Consider the following 17,444-nt stretch of genomic DNA (forward strand, 5'->3'; position numbering starts at 1 on the left):
GGCACAGCTGACAGCTCAGCCTATCCCCCCGAAACTGCCTGGAAGATGTCAGCTGGGATGGGCCGGGAAGTTCCTTCCTGTCCTTCCCCACCCCTCATCCAACTCTTCTCTTCTCCCACAGGCTTTAGGAACCGGACAGCACAGACCCCGCTCCTGGGTGGCAGGAGAAGGCCAGCAGAGGCGCAGGTCACAGCCTGTGGACAGAAGAGTGATGACCGCAGAGGTCCTGGGGCAGCACCTGGCCGCCCTGCAGCTGGGAGACAGGTGAGGCGGAGCCGCGCCCGGACCATTTGTAATAAATGGTTTCCAGTATCTGTACAGCAGTTAAAATGTTGTCAACATTTTTTCTCTCCAGAAGTGGAATATTGCAAGGAATATCCAACTAATAACAGTTACAGTTTATCAAGCTCTGGTTGTGAATCAGGAACTGTGTACTTTGCATGCATTTAAAAGTTTTCCCAGCAAGGTAGTACCGGTTACGTGAAGTTCAGAGGTTCAGTAACTCGCTCAAGGTCAGCTGCAGTTTAAAGGTGGCAGTGTTCTCTAGCCCAAGTCTAGTCCCTCAGGTGCCAAGGCACACACTCATTCCCCAGGGCACACGCTGTCCTTGCAGCCACTCAGACTGTGTGATGTCAGTCAGGCTGCTCAGAACCTGGGTCCCCTTTCAGAAGGCGCGGCTATCCCGCTTGTCTGCAGGGTACCGTAATCCCGAAAAAGCACAGGAGGGGCTTGCTGGGCACTCCTCCAGTGTAGGTACCTACACTACCTCCGGAAGTGTAGGTAATCTCAGGGTGCACCCTCCCTTCCTCGCCTTTCAGAAAATCAGGCTCCTTTTTATCAGGCGAGAATGTGATTTCTTAAGGAGCAGAGCTGTGTTTCTTGGTCAACAGGGGCGAATGGAGTTGCTGGAAGTACTGACATTAACGGCTCTTCTGTAATGTCATAGTCGTCTGACTCACCTCCTGCAGGCTCCTGTGTCCTAAATCTGACAAGAACATGGCACCAGCTGCAGTTCATCACAGTGATAAAGTCCCATAGTCCCAGCTATAGAATTATCCTGTAGCTCTGGTCACAGCTTTTACACCTGCCTGACCCATCAGTGGCAGCCTTAAGATTTGAAAGTCGGCTGGATATCAACCCACACCTGCCTTCTGATCCAACACGGCTCGACTCCCAGAACCCTGTAAAGATCAGCAGTTTGCTCTGCTGTGTGGCTGAGCCTGGCCAGCCCAGCTTTCCCTGCAGTAAGCAACATACTCAGTTGTCTGGGTTCAGGTACTGAGTGTCTCTTCCTTTGACACTGGGGCATATTTCTTTTAGCCAGTCAGTGCCCAGGGTCAATACTGGAATGATGGGTTTTCTTTCAGTTGAATATTCTGAATTATGTTGTCCAGTTTTTCTTTGTCCGTGATCATGTTTAGGCAGAAAACAGAGGGTGTGATGGATGCACATCTGAATCCTTTCTTTCTTCCAGCTTCCAGAGAAGACCTGCTCCTTGAGAAATCAGGCAGGGCTCCTGCAGCCCCGCATGACTCCTTCCAAAAGGCAGTTCTTTTCCCGGCTGTAGTCAGTAACCCAGGGATTTAATGTATAAGGCCTTCTTTGTTATCAATGTTCAGGACAGATTTTACGCTTCAGAATCCAGAAGCCAAGTAAATGGCTGTGGATGTGGCTCCAACAGGACGGGGAGCAGGGGGAGAGAATGGTGCTTTGGAGCTGGACAGGCCGAGGGGCCTGCTGATGATCCTTAATACTTGTGCGTTCCCTTCACGGCTGAGTTCCCCCTGAGGTTTCTACTCAGCAAGGCAAGCAGAGGAGATTAAAAGGGGACCATGTAGCTCCCAGAGACTCAGCCGTCAAAGAAACCAAACCCTAGAAACAGTAGGTATGCTGACCAGAGTCACATAGCAAGTCAGTGGCACTCAAGATGAGGCTCTGGGGCTCCTGCCCGCTCCCTCTGCACATTCTGTCCTGGGTGTGTCTCACTGTTGCAGAAAGGAAATTTGGTTTCGTTACAAGCAGTCCCTGAAATCACCTTTTAAAAAGGCCTTTCACATAGACAGCAAATCAGTCAGGCTTTGAAGCTACATTCATAAACTTATATTTTTATTCTCTTTCTGTACATATTGGCAATGATAAAGCTTAAAGATGCATGTCCTATGACAATGCAAAACAAGGGATTTACATAAATAATTTATACTTCAGAAAGTTAAAGTTGAAAAATATTTTCCGCGTCATTAAGAGTTCACAGTATTTAAAGTAGATCAAGCTTTCTCCCTTAGATTTCAAACTATATTGTCTCAGCAGAGAATGATAACGTCTAGTCAGGAATAAAATGCTCAAGTTTCTGTTCCAGTCAGTGCACGAGTGGACACTGTTTACACAGCAGGCTGTTCCCAAGCTGAGGCTGCAGCGCTTCTTTCCAGTCCTCCTCCTCCTGAGTGGCTGTGACCCAGCAGGGGCCACACGGTGTGGAATGGTTACAGCGTCACCCAAACCACCCACAGTGGACACATTCAACCAAGTGATAACGTCTGGTGGTCTGATGCCTCATTTCCACATAATACTTTGTATCGCCCTGAAAATGGAAACCCTGGCATCCAAACACAGCCGAACATGTTAACACTAATACAAGGCACTGTGCTATGGGGTTTGGTTTATTTCTAGGAAAGATCGTGTTTGCATAGATTGCGAGCGATTTAGTGTGCAATAAAACAGAGGCCCCAGCGCGCATGGCCTTGTGATGGATGAAGCCGCGTGACGCTCCTCCCGCTCAGGGGCAGCACCGGTTGTCTTCTCCGGCCCCAGCCCAGTGGGCAGATCCCTGAGGCCCCTATAGGAGAGTTTTCTGCTCAAAAAGCTGCAGGTCAAAGCGGACCCAGACCTCCCCGGTGGGGACCTCGTGCAGCAGGAGTCGGCGGGTTGTAGGGCCTTTGCTTTCTTGTTCTGTTCGAATTTTTGCCACTGGAACTTCAGTGCGACCCAGGAAATCTGGTGAACAGACATGAGTGTCAAAAGTCTTCTTTAAAAAACTGTTAAACTATCCTGGAGGGAGTGTCTGAAGCAGGATTTATAAAATGTTCGCATCCAAAACAAGTAACTCCTTTTGGTTAATGGCTGTTGGAGACTGAGTGGATGGATACGTGCAGAACAAGGGGTCTGTGTGAAGGAAGCTGCCTGTGGTGACCCCAAGCCTCGCTGGTCAGGGAGTGTCTCACCCGTTCAGCAGGTGCTACGAGCACAGCGTTTCCATCAGGTAAGCAGGGGTGACGGGGTGGGAGACTTGACACATACCTGAGGCCGCCCACCCCTTGCCCCCGAGAAGGGGCCCTACCTGTGGCCACTGAGAGCTCTTGAGGGCCATGGGCTGTATCACTGCCCTTAGGCATTCCAGACCCCGGATCCTAGTGTGTGGGGGGACCTTCATACCCCTTCCTGAGTTATACTTTACCGTCTGGTGAAAACTGATCTCTGTCGAACATGGTAAGACACAGCACGTCCTGATAGAGGTCCTTAATGAAGAACTGGCAGTTAAAATTCCATTTGGGATTTAGTGTGTCCTGGAGGGTTCTGGTGGTGTAGCTCTGGGAGCCCATGCTGATTTCACAGTACGGATTGCTCTTTCCTGAATGAAAAAAAACAAAACGTGGCATGTGATGGAGGGGCCTTCCTGGAGCAGAGCGGATATGGTGTTTCTCTATAGACCATGGCCTGTGGGCTCCGTTCCCAATGCTGAGAGCATCCTAAACCTGGGGAGGAACCAACTGTGAGGGCTTGAGCAGGGCCACTCCCCAAGAGCAGGTGTCATTGCAGCCTGCTTCCTGCTTTCTCCACTCAGAAGCACCGAGGAAGGAGGCATCAGTACCCTCTGGGAAAATAGAGGAAGAATAATTTTGGCCCAATAACCATTTTAGTGGCACTGGAAATACCGACTTTTAAAAAGTGTCCCATTATTCAGTGTACAGAAGAGTCATAAGCAAAGAGCAGGGTTGTTACCACGTCTGTTGAATGAAAGAAGCATTTACCATTTGGTTTACAGGCTTTCAGTTCTGTAGCTTCAATGACATGCACCATCAGACGCCCGATGCCTGAAGACTTCTGAGAGCGAGCTACAAAAGAGGAAGACGAGTGACGTTAATTTCTTCTCTGAGAACACAGACAGTGTAGCTATGGCGCTAAGCTGTAAATACAGTCTATCTTTCTAACCAGCCCCAGCAGTCCCCAGCCATGCCTGCCACCTAAGCAGCAACGGGCAGACCAGCATGGGGCTGCTCTGTGCCTCCGCCCAGGCTGGGTCATCTGCTGGGGCACCCGGCAGCCATCTCTGCCTGTGGGCAGCCTGTGCACTCTTAAACACACAGGTCCAGTCTCACCGTGTATCATAGGCTGCCCGATTTGCAATTCTGGGTCAGTCCATCCCCTCTTCCAGGGGCAATGGTGGAGTGCAGGTTTTTAAAATTCATCCTTGTGTAAACCCCTCAACTGCCTGGCAAGTAGTGATATTCATAACATCATATTATATTCATTCAGCACTCAGAAGCAGCTACCATTTATTGGATACTTACTTTGTGTTGGGCATTTAAATAAGTTATATTATTTAAACTGCAATGTTTACTCTACAGGATAGCTCTTTATAACTGCCATTGTCATATATGAGCAAATGGCGTCTTAGAAATGACTATAACATGTTTATGTCACAGAGTCTCTAAATGGCAAGGTCAAAACTTAAAATGTCAGGCACCAAAGTCTACTTTCTTAGCCATTCCCCATAATTCCAATAACATATAAACACTTTAACTTATAACTTTTACTTAAGACCTTATTCTATTTAAGGAGGTACTCAAAAACGCTTTTAATATGGGGAGAAATGAGTTAGTGAACTCAGATCTTCTTGGTAAATGTAAAGATAGTTAAGCTGGGTTTGCTTGTAGGGGTTTAAAAACTAACAAGAAAGCTGCTTGGTGAGCTCCTGACTTTTCAAAACTCAGGGCAAGTAGAACTTTCTCTGTGAGAAGCAGCTCATCCCCCATGTGTGCCCTCAGCTCAGGAGGCCCTTGCATTCAGTCTCCTTGAAGGCAGGGCTGGGCTGTATTCATTTGCAGGCCTGGTTAAGCCTAGCACAGGGCCTGGCACAGAGTAAGTAATCAATAAATGTCTAAGAATTGAACACATGGAGAGTGCATAAATGTACATACAGATATTGCTGTGAAGCAAAACTAATAAAGAAAAACTTTGATTTATCTTTGACCAATTAAGAGATCATTATATGCTTTCTGAAAAGCTTCAATCATTGATTTTTCAATAGCAAGACTTTAAAGTACCATTAAAATAGGATTCAGTTAGCAAAAGCCAATTTACACATACCTTTCAGGAGTATGTAACAAAATAAGGGAAACCTGAATGAAAAAACATAAAGAGCTGCAACTCCAGCAGCCAGGAACACAAGTGGGAGGACTGGTCAGGGAAGGGCCTCATGCCACAGCCTGGTGGGAGACTGGGGGTCTTACCAGGGCTCTGCCACCATGAAAGGGCAGGATCAGACAGAGAACCATAGACAGGACCACAGAGAGAACATGTGGGACTTGGCAGCTGACTAGAGAGGCCTGGGGAAAGGGGGTGTCAGGGGGCACATTTCCAGCACATGGCCGAGGACAAGAGCTGTGCCCTGAGAGTCTCTGGAGGAGCTACTTCCAGCGGCGGGCGGTGGGGGGGGTGGGGAGGGGAGTGGGGGGTGGGTGGGGGTGAATTCATCCCATGGGAGGGGTGCAGCAGGCGTGTCCGGAGAGCATGGGCTGGAGAGACAGCAGGCCAGCTGCAACCGCTGAAAGCACCACAGAGACATGGTGACATGAGCTGGGGAGGCCCAGAGCCAGGGCAGACTCACGGGGCGCAGTGGGAGGAAGCAGGGCTAGGATGGAGAGCAGGAAAGAAGACTGGGTGCTGGGAGAGCCTCAGGGGTGTCATGGGGGCCTGGGGAGGGAGGGTCCTCAATTTCCTGCTGTTGGGGGGTGGTCACTGGTGTCACATGAGCAAGTTTTCTGCACAGGGTGAGGGGACAGCAAGTGAGGGAGAGGGGGAGACTCAAGGTCCACGACCGGGTGTTGGGACAGGGAGGATGGGTGGGTCCCCAGGGGGGGCCGGGGTACAGGCTGGGCCAGGGAGGAGGAGCAGGGTGCAGAGGAGCTGATGGGAATCTTCACAGAGGTGAAGTCTGATGGAGTAAAAGGGACCAACAGGAGGTGGGGCCGGTTATGTGAAGGTCAGACCCTTCTGCCTGCAAACAGAAGTGAAGAGTAAATATGCAGGCAGGAGGGGCAGAGACTCTGTATGCCACAGGGGCATCCTAGGGCTTGTGCTGGACGACCCCCATCTGTGCAGTAGGCAGTGGAGGGGCTCAGGAGGCCCCCTGGAGTTTTGAAATGGCTGTGGAGGACGTAGTGGGCAGCAAGTCTGGTCTTTCAGGCTGTCCCTGTTTAGCCCCTCTCTGCAGCCTGGACTCTGAAGTTGGGACCCCACCCAGTCCCCAGGGCACCCTGGTGTGGCGAACTACAGCCCTCCAGGGCACCACCGACTACCTTGATAGGCCTTCTCCCGCTTCTTCTTTTCGGTGTCGATGTACTGCTCAGACGCGGCCTTGATCTTCTGGACCCAGGCCGTCCTGGAGGAGAAGCAGAGTGCAGCCATCACACACCTCCTTTAGGGTCACTCACCCAGAGCTCCTCACTCGGCTTTGAGAGCTTCCTAATCCTAGACCTAGCGTGAATGCAACTGAAGGGCTCGTTTGCTTATTGAGGATCAAGCTGAGAATTTCTAGACAGTTCTTGGTGGCACCAGGCACTTGTCAGGTGCCGGGCGCACAGAGATGGAAGATGCAGTGACAGCTGAGCACAGTAAATGACGGGCTCTGGTCACGCAGAGGGGGACCTGCACCAGAGGACAGCGGGCATGGCTGGCCGGGCAGGGAGGGAGGAGGCTCCCAGCAGAGGGCAGCGGGCGAGGGCAGGCGTCCCGGCCAGTGCAGGGATGGGACAGGGGGCCTCAGCAGGCGAGGGAGCACAGGCTGCCCCTGAGGGGTCGCAGCAGGAAGTGAGGTGTTGGTCTCCCCCTTCAGAAGACCCAGGACAGACCAGAAGCAGGGTGTTCGCGGTCACCGGGCCGTCTAAAGCCAGGCCTGCCAGTGCGATTGGCAGAGGCGGGGATGAGTAGGGTGGGAGCACAGACTGGAGGTGGGTTATGGTGGAGGGAGAGGTCAGGCTTTCTCCTGGGCCTCAAGGCAGGTCACACATGTAGTCGAGACTGACCTCTCGTTAATGTTGTCTGTTCGGAGGGTGTAGACCCGGTCAATGTGAGAGATGTGGAAGACAGGCTCGTCGCTGGAAGGGTCTGTGGGCAGTTTTACCAAGGCTTCATTCAGGAAAATGGGCTGAAAGAATAAGGGCCAAAACACAGGCTGTGAAATGGGTCGGAACCCTCCACCCACCTATGTCCAGAGCCTTGTCTGTCCCGAAGAGTCTTGCTGAGCAGTGGAGAGGGCTCTAGCTGCCAGAGTCTTTTACTCAGGAGAAAAGAAACTGCTTCCTCTTTCACGAAAGTAAATATCTGGGGTATATCAGCTGTTACTGAAGTGGGGACAGGAGCACCAAGTGTCCATGACTGCTCACGTGACAGGGTCTCTCCACAGGCCCTGACATTCAGCCCTTTGCGTCAGCCTTGGTTTCACAGAGAGACCTGATGCTGAATGCGGACGGAGGCGGGACTGCCTGTTGTGTTTGCCGGGGAAGGAGCTGGAATCCACAGCTGGGATCTACGGAGGCTGTCAGAGGGCAGTGAAGGCCCAGCCACTCGGCTTCCTCCCTGGGAAGTGACTGACAATGGAGGTGTGAGCCATCTGGAGGCAGGTGAAGAGTTCCCTGACGATGGCAAGGGCCCAGGCCAGGAAAGAAGTAGGCCCTGAAGAGAGAGGAAGCACCTCATTATGTGCCTGATGCTACTGCCAGGACACTTACCGTCTTATACATCTTGAACTGAGCATTGGACTTTGAGCTGAAAAGCTTCTCGGAGGCCGAGGAGACTGCGAACTGCTTGACCATGTAGGTGAGAAGCAGGAAGTCGTTGAAGAGGAACCCGTGTAGCTCCTTGTTGCTCTTGGTCTTGTACAGCTTTCCACTGTGCAGGAGCTTCCGGGGCCCCAGGCAGTTGGTGAGGGAGTTGAAAACAAGTTGCTTAAAGAGAGAAGAAGGTGTCACTTTGCAAGTCCCAGCACCCCTGGCAAGGTCTTGGCCTGAGGGAGGGGTGGCAGACCTCTCCAGTGGGAATGTAGCTGTAATCTTTTACTTTCACACAGAAGCTCCTTACGTTTATTTCTCTTCAGAGTTCAGACCGGCACAGTGAAAAAGATTACTTAGAAACCCACAGAACACTGACCCAGCTGAATTCAAAGAACACAAAACATAAATCTCTCTATGAGAAAGGACAATGACAACCCAAGAAGGGGGCAGGATGCTGAGTCTGTATGGGCTGAGCTGAGGCGTAGACTGTCTACACTAGGAGAAGGCATAACCTGGATCCCCACCCACAGCTTGCCGGGCGGCACCCAGCTCAGGCCTGCAGCCCTCACCTCCGCAAGCCCATCGCACTGCACATGCGTCTGGATCCACTCTAGTCGGTCTGAATTTTCCTTCTCTCGAACTCCTTCATTCACTTGAGAGCAGAGCTCCTCTGCCCGCTCAAGGGCCAGCTTCAGAGAGGAGTGGTCTACATGATTCTCTGGGGTGTTCTCCAGAATCTGGAAGAGAGGGGCTGTTTCATGTGGGATGTCTTATGGCTTCCACCTGCCCCACCAGCCCAGGTGCTGGGTGCTGGGAATACAACAGTGAGCAAGACAGTCGTTCACCCTTGAGAGGCTCAGGGGCCCGTGAGCTCTTGGGGAGATAGGTGACTCAGGGACAAGAGGGTGGGCCAAGTGCTATATGGACCAAGCGCCCTGCACTGTGGGTCTCTGTTGGCTCTCTGGCTGAGTCTGGGGGTGGGGGGTGGCGGTGTAAGGGTGCCTCCCAGTAATCCAGGTGAACCCTCCAGTATAAACTGGCTGCACCTTTGATAAGTGTGTTAATTTGCTGCAACCATTCATTATATTTCTGGGGTCACTGATCTTTCTGAAAAATCTGCTGAAAGCAGTGAATCCCCTGTTACAGAATAAAACAATAAAACCATGATGTCAGCATGTAGGAAAATGCACTCATCTCATTCTGAAGTGACTGTACACTCCTGAAGGTAAAAGGATAGAGAATGCATCTTTGTGTGGTTGCTTGGAAATGGGCGGGCCTACCAGTAGACCACTGTTGTCTGGTTTTCTGGGTTCACGGTCCCTCATTCACACTCCCAAAATGTGAAAAACTCTGAAAGCCGAATACTTTTTTCATTACTCATTTGGTGGCAAAACCTGACTTAAACTGAAGAGATGTACTAATTAAGTCTATGCCTAGTGATTATTCATTAACTTCACTTCAGACTCTTAACATGTTAGTTATCAGTGCTGCCCAGGCTTTGCTGGGGTATTATGTAATGCACAGCGTTTGAATTATATTCTGTATTCTGAAAAACATCTGGCCCCAAATATTTCAGGTAAGGGATTAACTGTGGATTACTGTGTATTAATGGGTCCGTCTGGTATCAGAACTGTGACATTAGTTCTGTATTAGTTTTGATGTGGCTAATTAGTTCTGATAGGGTCTAACATGGCTTATAGACTGGTGGTCAAGACATAATCAATAAAAGCAACAGTCTTATGGTATTTCTACTGTGTTTCTTTGTAAGATGACTGAAATTACCTCAACGATTACTTGTGGAATAATCCTTTGAAGGTCTGCCTTCTCCTTAGATGGTTTATTGGCTCAAGGGGCTCACATGGTGTCAAAAAGGTGAATGGAATTTTAGTGGGACTGTGTGGTCAGCAAGCTGAGGTGGGGACCTCAGTGAGGGGACGTGTCTAGGACACTGAGCTGGAGACTCCTGGGATGTCCAGGTTAGGCATTTAGTTGGTAGATGACTGCAGATCTCAGGGGGAAGACTGGACCCCAAGGTTGTGGGACTAACAGGGGACTCTGTCTGGGCTCAAGATGGGCTCCACAGCTGGGGACCTAGAGGGTGTTGTTCTGTCTAGACAACATACATGCATAACCTTGAGAGGCCAGAGGCTTCCTGGCAAGGGGGAGGACAGGCAGCCCAAATGACCCTGGATATGTCTTTTATTTGCCCATGTCCAGGATTTATCCCTGCAGACAACATGTGTGTGTGTCTGTGGGCACACACACAAACACTTGGTGCCTGGTGCATCAGACATGGAGTCAGACCACGTGGCAGGTGGCTGGCAGGCTTGGAGGCTCCCTGACCATCAGCCTTGAAGGACCCTGCTTCTCCCCACTGGACACTCACACTTCTGATGAGGAGTGGGTAGCGGGTGATCCTCTGCATGGGCTTCAGCAGGAAGCTGGAAAGGGGCATCCCTTTACACCGAGGGTCAGATGCCAACTTCTGCAAAATAATTGAGAGGCTCGTGAGGAAATCAGAGCCTAAGAAAAACGAGGGAACACTGGAACTACTCCTCACTTTGACATCTTTCATATTTTGAATTTCTTTTAAAAACTCAGGATCCAAAATGATACCCATCAATTTAACAGTAGGAATATCCCACCTTGTGAGCCAGACCCCACGAATACTTTCAGTTCTTTCTTAAGGTGGTTTTGACAGGCTGTGCGAGCCTTCCCTCCATTACTGAGAGAGACCATGCTCTCTCAGCTGTCTTCCAAGTCCACTGACCTTCTCAGTCTTCCTCACTCCTTTTTTCTTTCCCCCCAGTGTCCCACTGAGTCCCACAGTGTAACCCAGACCATCAATGGAGCCGAATTATTCTCCTTTTCATCTGATGTTCCAAAGGCACCTCAATACCTCAGCATACCTCAAAATGAAGTCCTCGTCTTCTGTCATAAAAGCATCGTCTTCTACCTCTATTCCTATCGGAGTTGGTAGCATCATTCTGCACCCACCCGCCTCCTTCCCACACACCTAGGAGTCACCACTGATGCCAATCTGTCTTCTAAGCAGCTCTTGGTCTCCCCCACCTCTCGCTGTGCATCACTGGGCTTCATCAATGACAATACCATTTACTGAGCACCTGGCTGAGTCAGGCTGACACTGTCCTGCTGCTTTTTCTTCACTTGGCTAATTCACACTCATCTCTGAAGACTCAGATTAGCCTCCTCCACTCCAGGGTCTCCCCTCCCTTCCCGTGACCCTTTTCAAGCCCCTATGGCTTTCTTTATCATCACGCCATATCTGGACTGAGTAACACAGGTAGAGGTACCATGTTTGAGTGTCTCTATGACCTCCCATTCAGACTGTAAACTTCAGGAGGCCAAGGACCATATTTATTTAATTCTACACCTTGGAGTAGTACAGGACCTAACAGAGTAGCTAGTACTCTAGGACGATCACTTTTAACAACTGAAAAGTAACACATTTACTATAATTTACCTAATTATTCCCCACTTTAAAAACTGCCCCCTCCTTCTGTTTTTGGATATTCTATGTTTCTAAGATAAACATCTTCAAGCTATATATTTCGATATCTTCTGAGTGTTTTTAAAAACCAGCATTTTAGAATGCAGCTTGTTAGATCTACTTTTAATGTAATCAACACCATGCCTTTTATTTAAAGACTAAACACTTTTTATTTTTGCTATTGTTACAATCGTGGTGATACTGATGTCCTATTTATACTGCTACTTTTATAACTATTTGAAAAAAAATTAAATCTTTTACTATGATTTGGACAGCAAAGAGATCCAACCAGTCCATCCTAAAGGAAATCAGTCCTGAATATTCACTGGAAGGACTGATGCTGAAGCTGAAACTCCAATACTCTGGCTACCTGATTTGAAGAAATGACTCATTTGAAAAGACCCTGATGCTAGGAAAGACTGAAGGCGGGAGGAGAAGGGGATGATGAGAATGAGATGGTTGGATGGCATCACCAACTCAATGGACATAAGTCTGAGTAAACTCCGGGAGTTGGTGATGAACAGGGAGGCCTGGTGTGCTGCAGTCCATGGGTTCACAAAGAGCAGGATATGACTGAGCAACTGAACTGAACTGAAAAGGTAAATGTCCTATATTTAATACTATAATTGATAATTAAAACATTCACATATACTCATAATTCTACATTTATCTAATTATTCTGGTGAATGTTTGTTTCTGTGATCTTGGGTTTCTTTCTATGCTTTTCTTCTAGTTCATTTCCAGGCAACCCCTTGCCTCCCACCGATTGAAGGGTTCTGTCCTCAGTGCTTTATATTGAACCATTTTTGCATTCCTGAGATCATAGTAAGATAAATAAATAAAATTAGCATTACTATGTGCTGGTCTCTGTGCTAAAGTACTTTAAAAGTAATATCTGATTATCTCCAGGTTACAGATGAAGGGACTGAAGGCACCAAGTGTTAGGAAAGTCGCCCCAGTTCCACAGTGGACTACAGTGTTGGGGCTGGGATTTCAGCCCACACAGTTGGAAGTCTGTTTCGTTACAAGCATGATATTGTGTTGCCTCCTGGAATGATCTGATTTGGTTACGTAAGCTATTTTATATTCTTCCTTTGAATAAGACGGGTATAAAATTAAAACAATTTACAAAATTAAGAAAGTAACATTCTGGATGCTTTTTGGAGTAGAAAATAGCTGGTTTACATTAAGTAGGCTTAAAAAAAAATGCTATTTAAGATGGGCAAAATAATGGTCCCAGAGCCAAGAAAAAATTCAATTCAACAGGAAAGGCAACTCAAAGCAGTCAGAAAATTCTCTGCCATATTTGTGTTTCCCCCCGTGGACAGAGGAGCCTGGTGGGCTACAATCCATGGGGCTGCAAAGAGGCAGACACGACTGAAGCAACTGGGCACACACAGAAAGTGACGATCATACCCGTCTCTACTCCTGAGGCCTCCCAGAGGCCTCCACACGCCTCTGCCTCCTGGTTCAGAATAGGGCTGGCCTGCCTGCGTTCCCGGGATGGAGTTACCTTTAAAAATTCTTTGAAGTCTGCGTGTTCGTCTGTCTTCTGCTGTAACAGGGCTGCTCCATTAAGCTGACAGCTGCAGAAGCGGATGTAGGCCTGCATGTGGGACAGCTCAGCGGCCAGGATGTCCCCGATCATGTGCACGGGCATCTTCTCACCCCCGGTCTTCTTCCGCACCCGCAGCGCCCTGCAACCAACACACTCTCTCTCATTTCTTGTTTAACTGAGTGTCCGTCGCCAATGAACAGTGAATATCTTGGGAGACTAACAGTAATAACGACCAGCGAGTTACCTAAAGATCTCTAGCACTATGGGGGAAAAGTCAGGAGGAGGAGGCAGTTAGGACCTAAAGCTCCGCCTGCCCAGCCAACCTGGGTGAACTGTGAGCAAAGAAGAAAAAATGAAGACTCTGCGCTTGGGTGTTCCTCGGTCTTTGGAACTCTTTTGGTTTCAGCTTAGTTTCTTAAAAAAGTTTCTTTTGAAAGTTTTCTAACTTGTTTTCAGCTGAACCAAGAAGAAAGAAATTTCTATTCTCCGCAGGAGAAGTAAGGGAGCAAGAGTCCGCAGAGGCCGGGTGTGGAGGTGAAGGTAGCGGTGGACACTGTGCCCAGAGAGCTGCTAAACCTCAAGAAGTGGGGAGAAGCAGCGAGTGTAGGGTGGCTCAGAGCTCCCCCAGGAGCCTGTCCTCGTGGGCGGAAGGGACAGAATTTCACACTGCGCTTAGAGGACTGCCAGTCCAGCTGCTTATGTCTGGGACATAAGCTGTGGCTTCTCTCCTGACTCTAGCTGATACAGAGTCAAGTATGGTTTGGAATCATATGTTAATGTATTGTTTAATGACTTCATTTTTTCTTTACTTAATCAAATATTTTGTTATATTTTGCTTCAATAATGATGTAGTTTACAGTACATTACAGTTAGCATTTCATAAAATAATAACAGAAAGCCTGAGGGAGAGGAGAGCAGTGGAAGTCCTCTGTTAAGCAGCTCAGTTGCAGGGAGTGAAGTGGAAGTCCTGGTCCCAGGGCTGGGGTGGCCGCTGCCACCAAAAGCGGTGCTCACAACTCACTTCAGCAGCTTCGTGTTAGCCATGATGAGCTCCTTCCAGTTAACAAAGATCAGGGCCATCTCTCCTTCAGCGAGAAAACCTGGCTCTGTTATTCGTTTCTGAAAAACCTAGATTCAGAACAAGAAAAGGAAGTCAGCTCTAGGGCAGTACACAGCCTGTGTGGTCTAAAGGAAATGAGATCTTCGTACTCAGAAACCAGCAAGAGCAAGGTACTTTTATATAAACATACACAGACTGTTGAATTTTAAACTGCAAAATTACCCTACGTTTTGCTATTTCGGCTCCTCTCAGGGCTGATTCTGAGGACTGAATCCAGCAGTCCCATCACGGAGAGTCTCATATCCACCTCCTAGGGGTCTTACACAGGTTAATTAAACCGTGAGCATAAAGCACCCCACACCAGGAGGGCCTGCAGAACTGAGGGAGCAGGACTGTTGTCAGATTGCACCACAGGAGTCTGGAAGCAGTTAGTGAAAAGTGCAGCAAAAGAAACACCGATGCCTCACCTCACCCTCAATGCTGACCACCAAGCACATGTGGATTTCAGAGGCTGGCTGACCGAAGGGGAAGTGATAACACTTTACACTGGTAGTCCATAGAACTTAAGGTTTCACAAAGTTCTGATATGCACACACATGCATGTGTGTGTGTGCATACATGCACATGTGTGTGTAAGTTTCTCAGTTAACTTCACAGATGATGATGTAGGTCATGCTGAGTCAGGTATTATTATTTCCAATGGACCCATGAAGAAATGAAGGCTGAGAGTGATGTCCTCAAGGTCACAAAGCTAGTTTCCACTAAACAACTAGGAAATGACTTTAAAAGCCTTAAGGAAATGGTGACATCATCTGAGACACCTCTCTTCATGTGTAATCTCTCCAAAATACATGTGACATTACTCTGTTGAAACTGTTCTAAACTGACATTTATAGCATCGAGCTGAACCTGGAGTCCAAGAACTCGGATAAGTCTATGGACTGACATTTCTAAACCTCTATGGTTTCAGAGTCAGATGGAAGATGCTTGGATGCTCCTATGGGAGAGAGAGACCTGGAAACAAGGTCACTCTGCTCTGAGGCACTCTGGAAGGACAGGGAGAGCATCTGATTGTACTTTCATCCGCTGATTGACTTGTGTTACTGTTTATGCCTTCTGTTGACCGGCTTAGCGTCAGCCTCAGTGAGTAGAGCAGAGGAGGATGTGGTGGCCGGGTCCTTTCAGGGAGGGAATGCTGATGAGAATGCTGTCCACTCACCTGTGGACAGTGCTTTTCACCCTAAACCCCTGACCCTGACTTGACGCCTCACACCTGAGAGGGTCTTATGAGGTGGCAGAGTGGTTTTCCAAACTGATAAAAACATTAGAGGAACACTCCCACTGCCTCACAACTCCACTGGAAACAACTAAACTTTATGAAAATGTCAGAAATGTCAGGTGTCAGATTGGCAGTGCAGACATCGTGATAGCAAAGTCTGAGGCAGCACGTTTGCGTCAAGCCTTCCCACCCAGGCTGTACCTTTGTCCTTCCTGACGAGGCCACCTCACAGCCCACTGAGGCACCGAGCGCCCCTTCTCTCCTCATTCTGAATGACTTAATCTGACAGCAAGAGCTGACTTGAGACCGTCAAGGCCCCTCCAACAGGCAGAGAAAGCATTCGGAGGGTGTGAGAGCGCCTGTCGCTGCTGGTGACTCCACTGTCAAAGGCGACACCCTGCTACGAGCCCCCACACTGTAGGGAGCCCGCAGAGCCTGGCGCCCTTACCTCCACGACGAGCTGCAGGTCGTCCACGTAGCGCTCCTCCGTCTCAATCAGCTCATGGATGTAGCCCTGCCTCTTCCTTTCCACCGGCTGCATGGTGTCCAGTGTTTGGAGATCAGCACACCCTGTGGAAAAGCAGGGTAGAGTTTCAAAATATTACTTTCTTCTCCTGGAAGGAAAGAGACATCTACTGGGAGGATGCACTGAGTTTACCAATATTGCCTCCAAAGAATCCCATGGCCAGCCAAAGGGCCCTGGGACCTGGGAGAGCAGAGCAGTGTACACTGCGGAAGCTGGATTCACCATCGGCCCCTCGGTGCTCCACTGCTGCTCTTAGCAACGCCTGTAACGGCTCAATGTGGCCTGAATGTCTAAGGAAGTTATGACAGTGTGAAGGACTTTCAGAAACAGCCTCAAAGAGGCCTTAAACTGTGCTGAGCTTGTGAAGAACCTATGCTCTTCTAGCCATCTCAACACATTTTCAAACTATTGTAATAATTAAAGGAATCAAATGCTTGAGAACAGTGTTTTCCAAATTGCAGGTCATGAGCCATTTGTGAGTCATTCTATCAACAGATTTTTTAAACAGAAACAAAACAAAATTAACAAATGAATAGAAGCTACCATGTATACAAGGGGCTTCCCAGGTGGCGCCAGTGGTAGAGAACCCGCCTGCCAATACAGGAGACATAAGAGACACGGGTTTGATCCCTGGGTCATGAAGATCCCCTGAAGGAGGGCATTGCAACCCACTCCAGTATTCCTGCCTGGAGAATCCCATGGACAGAGGAGCCTGGCGGGCTGCAGTCCACAGGGTCGCAAAATCAGACACGACTAAAGTGACTTAGCATGCGCCACGTAAACAGGATCGGTAAGTACTGTCCTGAGAAAATTTTCAGTTAGGTATGTATTTGTGGATGTAAAATGTAGTTCTTACTGTGAGCTGCTGTTTAAAAAGTGTTTGAGAAACATTTCTCTAGATTTCCCAAAGTTAAGTGATCAATGAGGAAACCTAAAGTGCCCAGAACCCAGCAGTTCCCAGCAGGAACACTACCTCAAACCTAGGAAACAAAGAACTGGTGGTTCAGGCTACTCTGCAGCCACAGAGCCTGAGGGTGGCCCAGGGCAGTCTCGCATGGCGTCAGGGTGAGAAATACCGCATTCACTTCAGATCAGTGCACAGGCAGAGCTCAGTGTCAAACTGAAGTGACGTTAATCTCAGAGTCGTTGGGTTAGAAACTGAAGGCTTGGCTTACGTACAAGAGGAGGGGAAAGGCCTCAGAAAGCCCTTATCAGACAAAAAGAAAAAGCAGGTAGGGGCCCCGCCAGTGACAGCAGTAGGCAGTCGCAGTGTGTGTCTGAGAGGCAGACAGGAGGGCAGCAGGAAGGTCTGGGGAGTGAGGCGCAGGAGCAGGGGCAGCCGTCAGCGGCCTCTGCAGACAGCGGAGTTTGGATCAAGGCAGATGTCCGCTCGGGGTCCACCGCACAAAGCCACAGGGGTGGAAAAGGCCAGGATCAGACCAGGCTTTTAAAGGAGGTTCTC

The 17,444-nt window shown here is 49.1% G+C and overlaps 2 protein-coding genes across 23 annotated transcripts in view; one reads left to right on the forward strand and one right to left on the reverse strand.

The window, feature by feature from the left end:
* The window catches only part of LOC147362829 (protein FAM228B), a 45,961-nt gene extending 40,721 nt beyond the window's left edge, over positions 1 to 5,240 (forward strand). For 2 of the 3 annotated variants that reach the window (XR_015136524.1, XM_086325807.1), the window contains one exon: positions 122 to 330. Coding sequence is in view for 2 of the 3 variants with exons in the window: in XM_086325807.1 (XP_086181933.1) it covers positions 122 to 268 (147 nt within the window). In the remaining variant the exon portion in view is untranslated. Of the gene's footprint in view, positions 1 to 121 lie in introns of all 3 variants that reach the window. The other variant, XM_086325806.1, reaches the window with a different exon arrangement.
* The window catches only part of ITSN2 (intersectin 2), a 126,442-nt gene continuing 111,083 nt past the window's right edge, over positions 2,086 to 17,444 (reverse strand). For 19 of the 20 annotated variants that reach the window (XM_086325752.1, XM_086325763.1, XM_086325760.1 and 16 more), the window contains 11 exons: positions 15,905 to 16,026; positions 14,139 to 14,245; positions 13,073 to 13,256; positions 10,435 to 10,533; positions 8,618 to 8,785; positions 8,007 to 8,222; positions 7,302 to 7,423; positions 6,576 to 6,658; positions 4,026 to 4,109; positions 3,452 to 3,625; positions 2,086 to 2,991 (listed from right to left, as the gene is read on the reverse strand). In XM_086325752.1, coding sequence (XP_086181878.1) covers positions 2,834 to 2,991; positions 3,452 to 3,625; positions 4,026 to 4,109; positions 6,576 to 6,658; positions 7,302 to 7,423; positions 8,007 to 8,222; positions 8,618 to 8,785; positions 10,435 to 10,533; positions 13,073 to 13,256; positions 14,139 to 14,245; positions 15,905 to 16,026 — 1,517 coding nt within the window. In that variant the 3' untranslated portion in view covers positions 2,086 to 2,833. Of the gene's footprint in view, positions 2,992 to 3,451; positions 3,626 to 4,025; positions 4,110 to 5,364; positions 5,397 to 6,575; positions 6,659 to 7,301; positions 7,424 to 8,006; positions 8,223 to 8,617; positions 8,786 to 10,434; positions 10,534 to 13,072; positions 13,257 to 14,138; positions 14,246 to 15,904; positions 16,027 to 17,444 lie in introns of all 20 variants that reach the window. The other variant, XR_015136523.1, reaches the window with a different exon arrangement.

This window comes from Bos grunniens, chromosome 11, assembly GCF_055505025.1.
Source record: "Bos grunniens cultivar Pamir isolate PY7600 chromosome 11, Bosgru_T2T1.0, whole genome shotgun sequence".
In the NCBI taxonomy this organism is placed as follows: domain Eukaryota; kingdom Metazoa; phylum Chordata; class Mammalia; order Artiodactyla; family Bovidae; genus Bos; species Bos grunniens.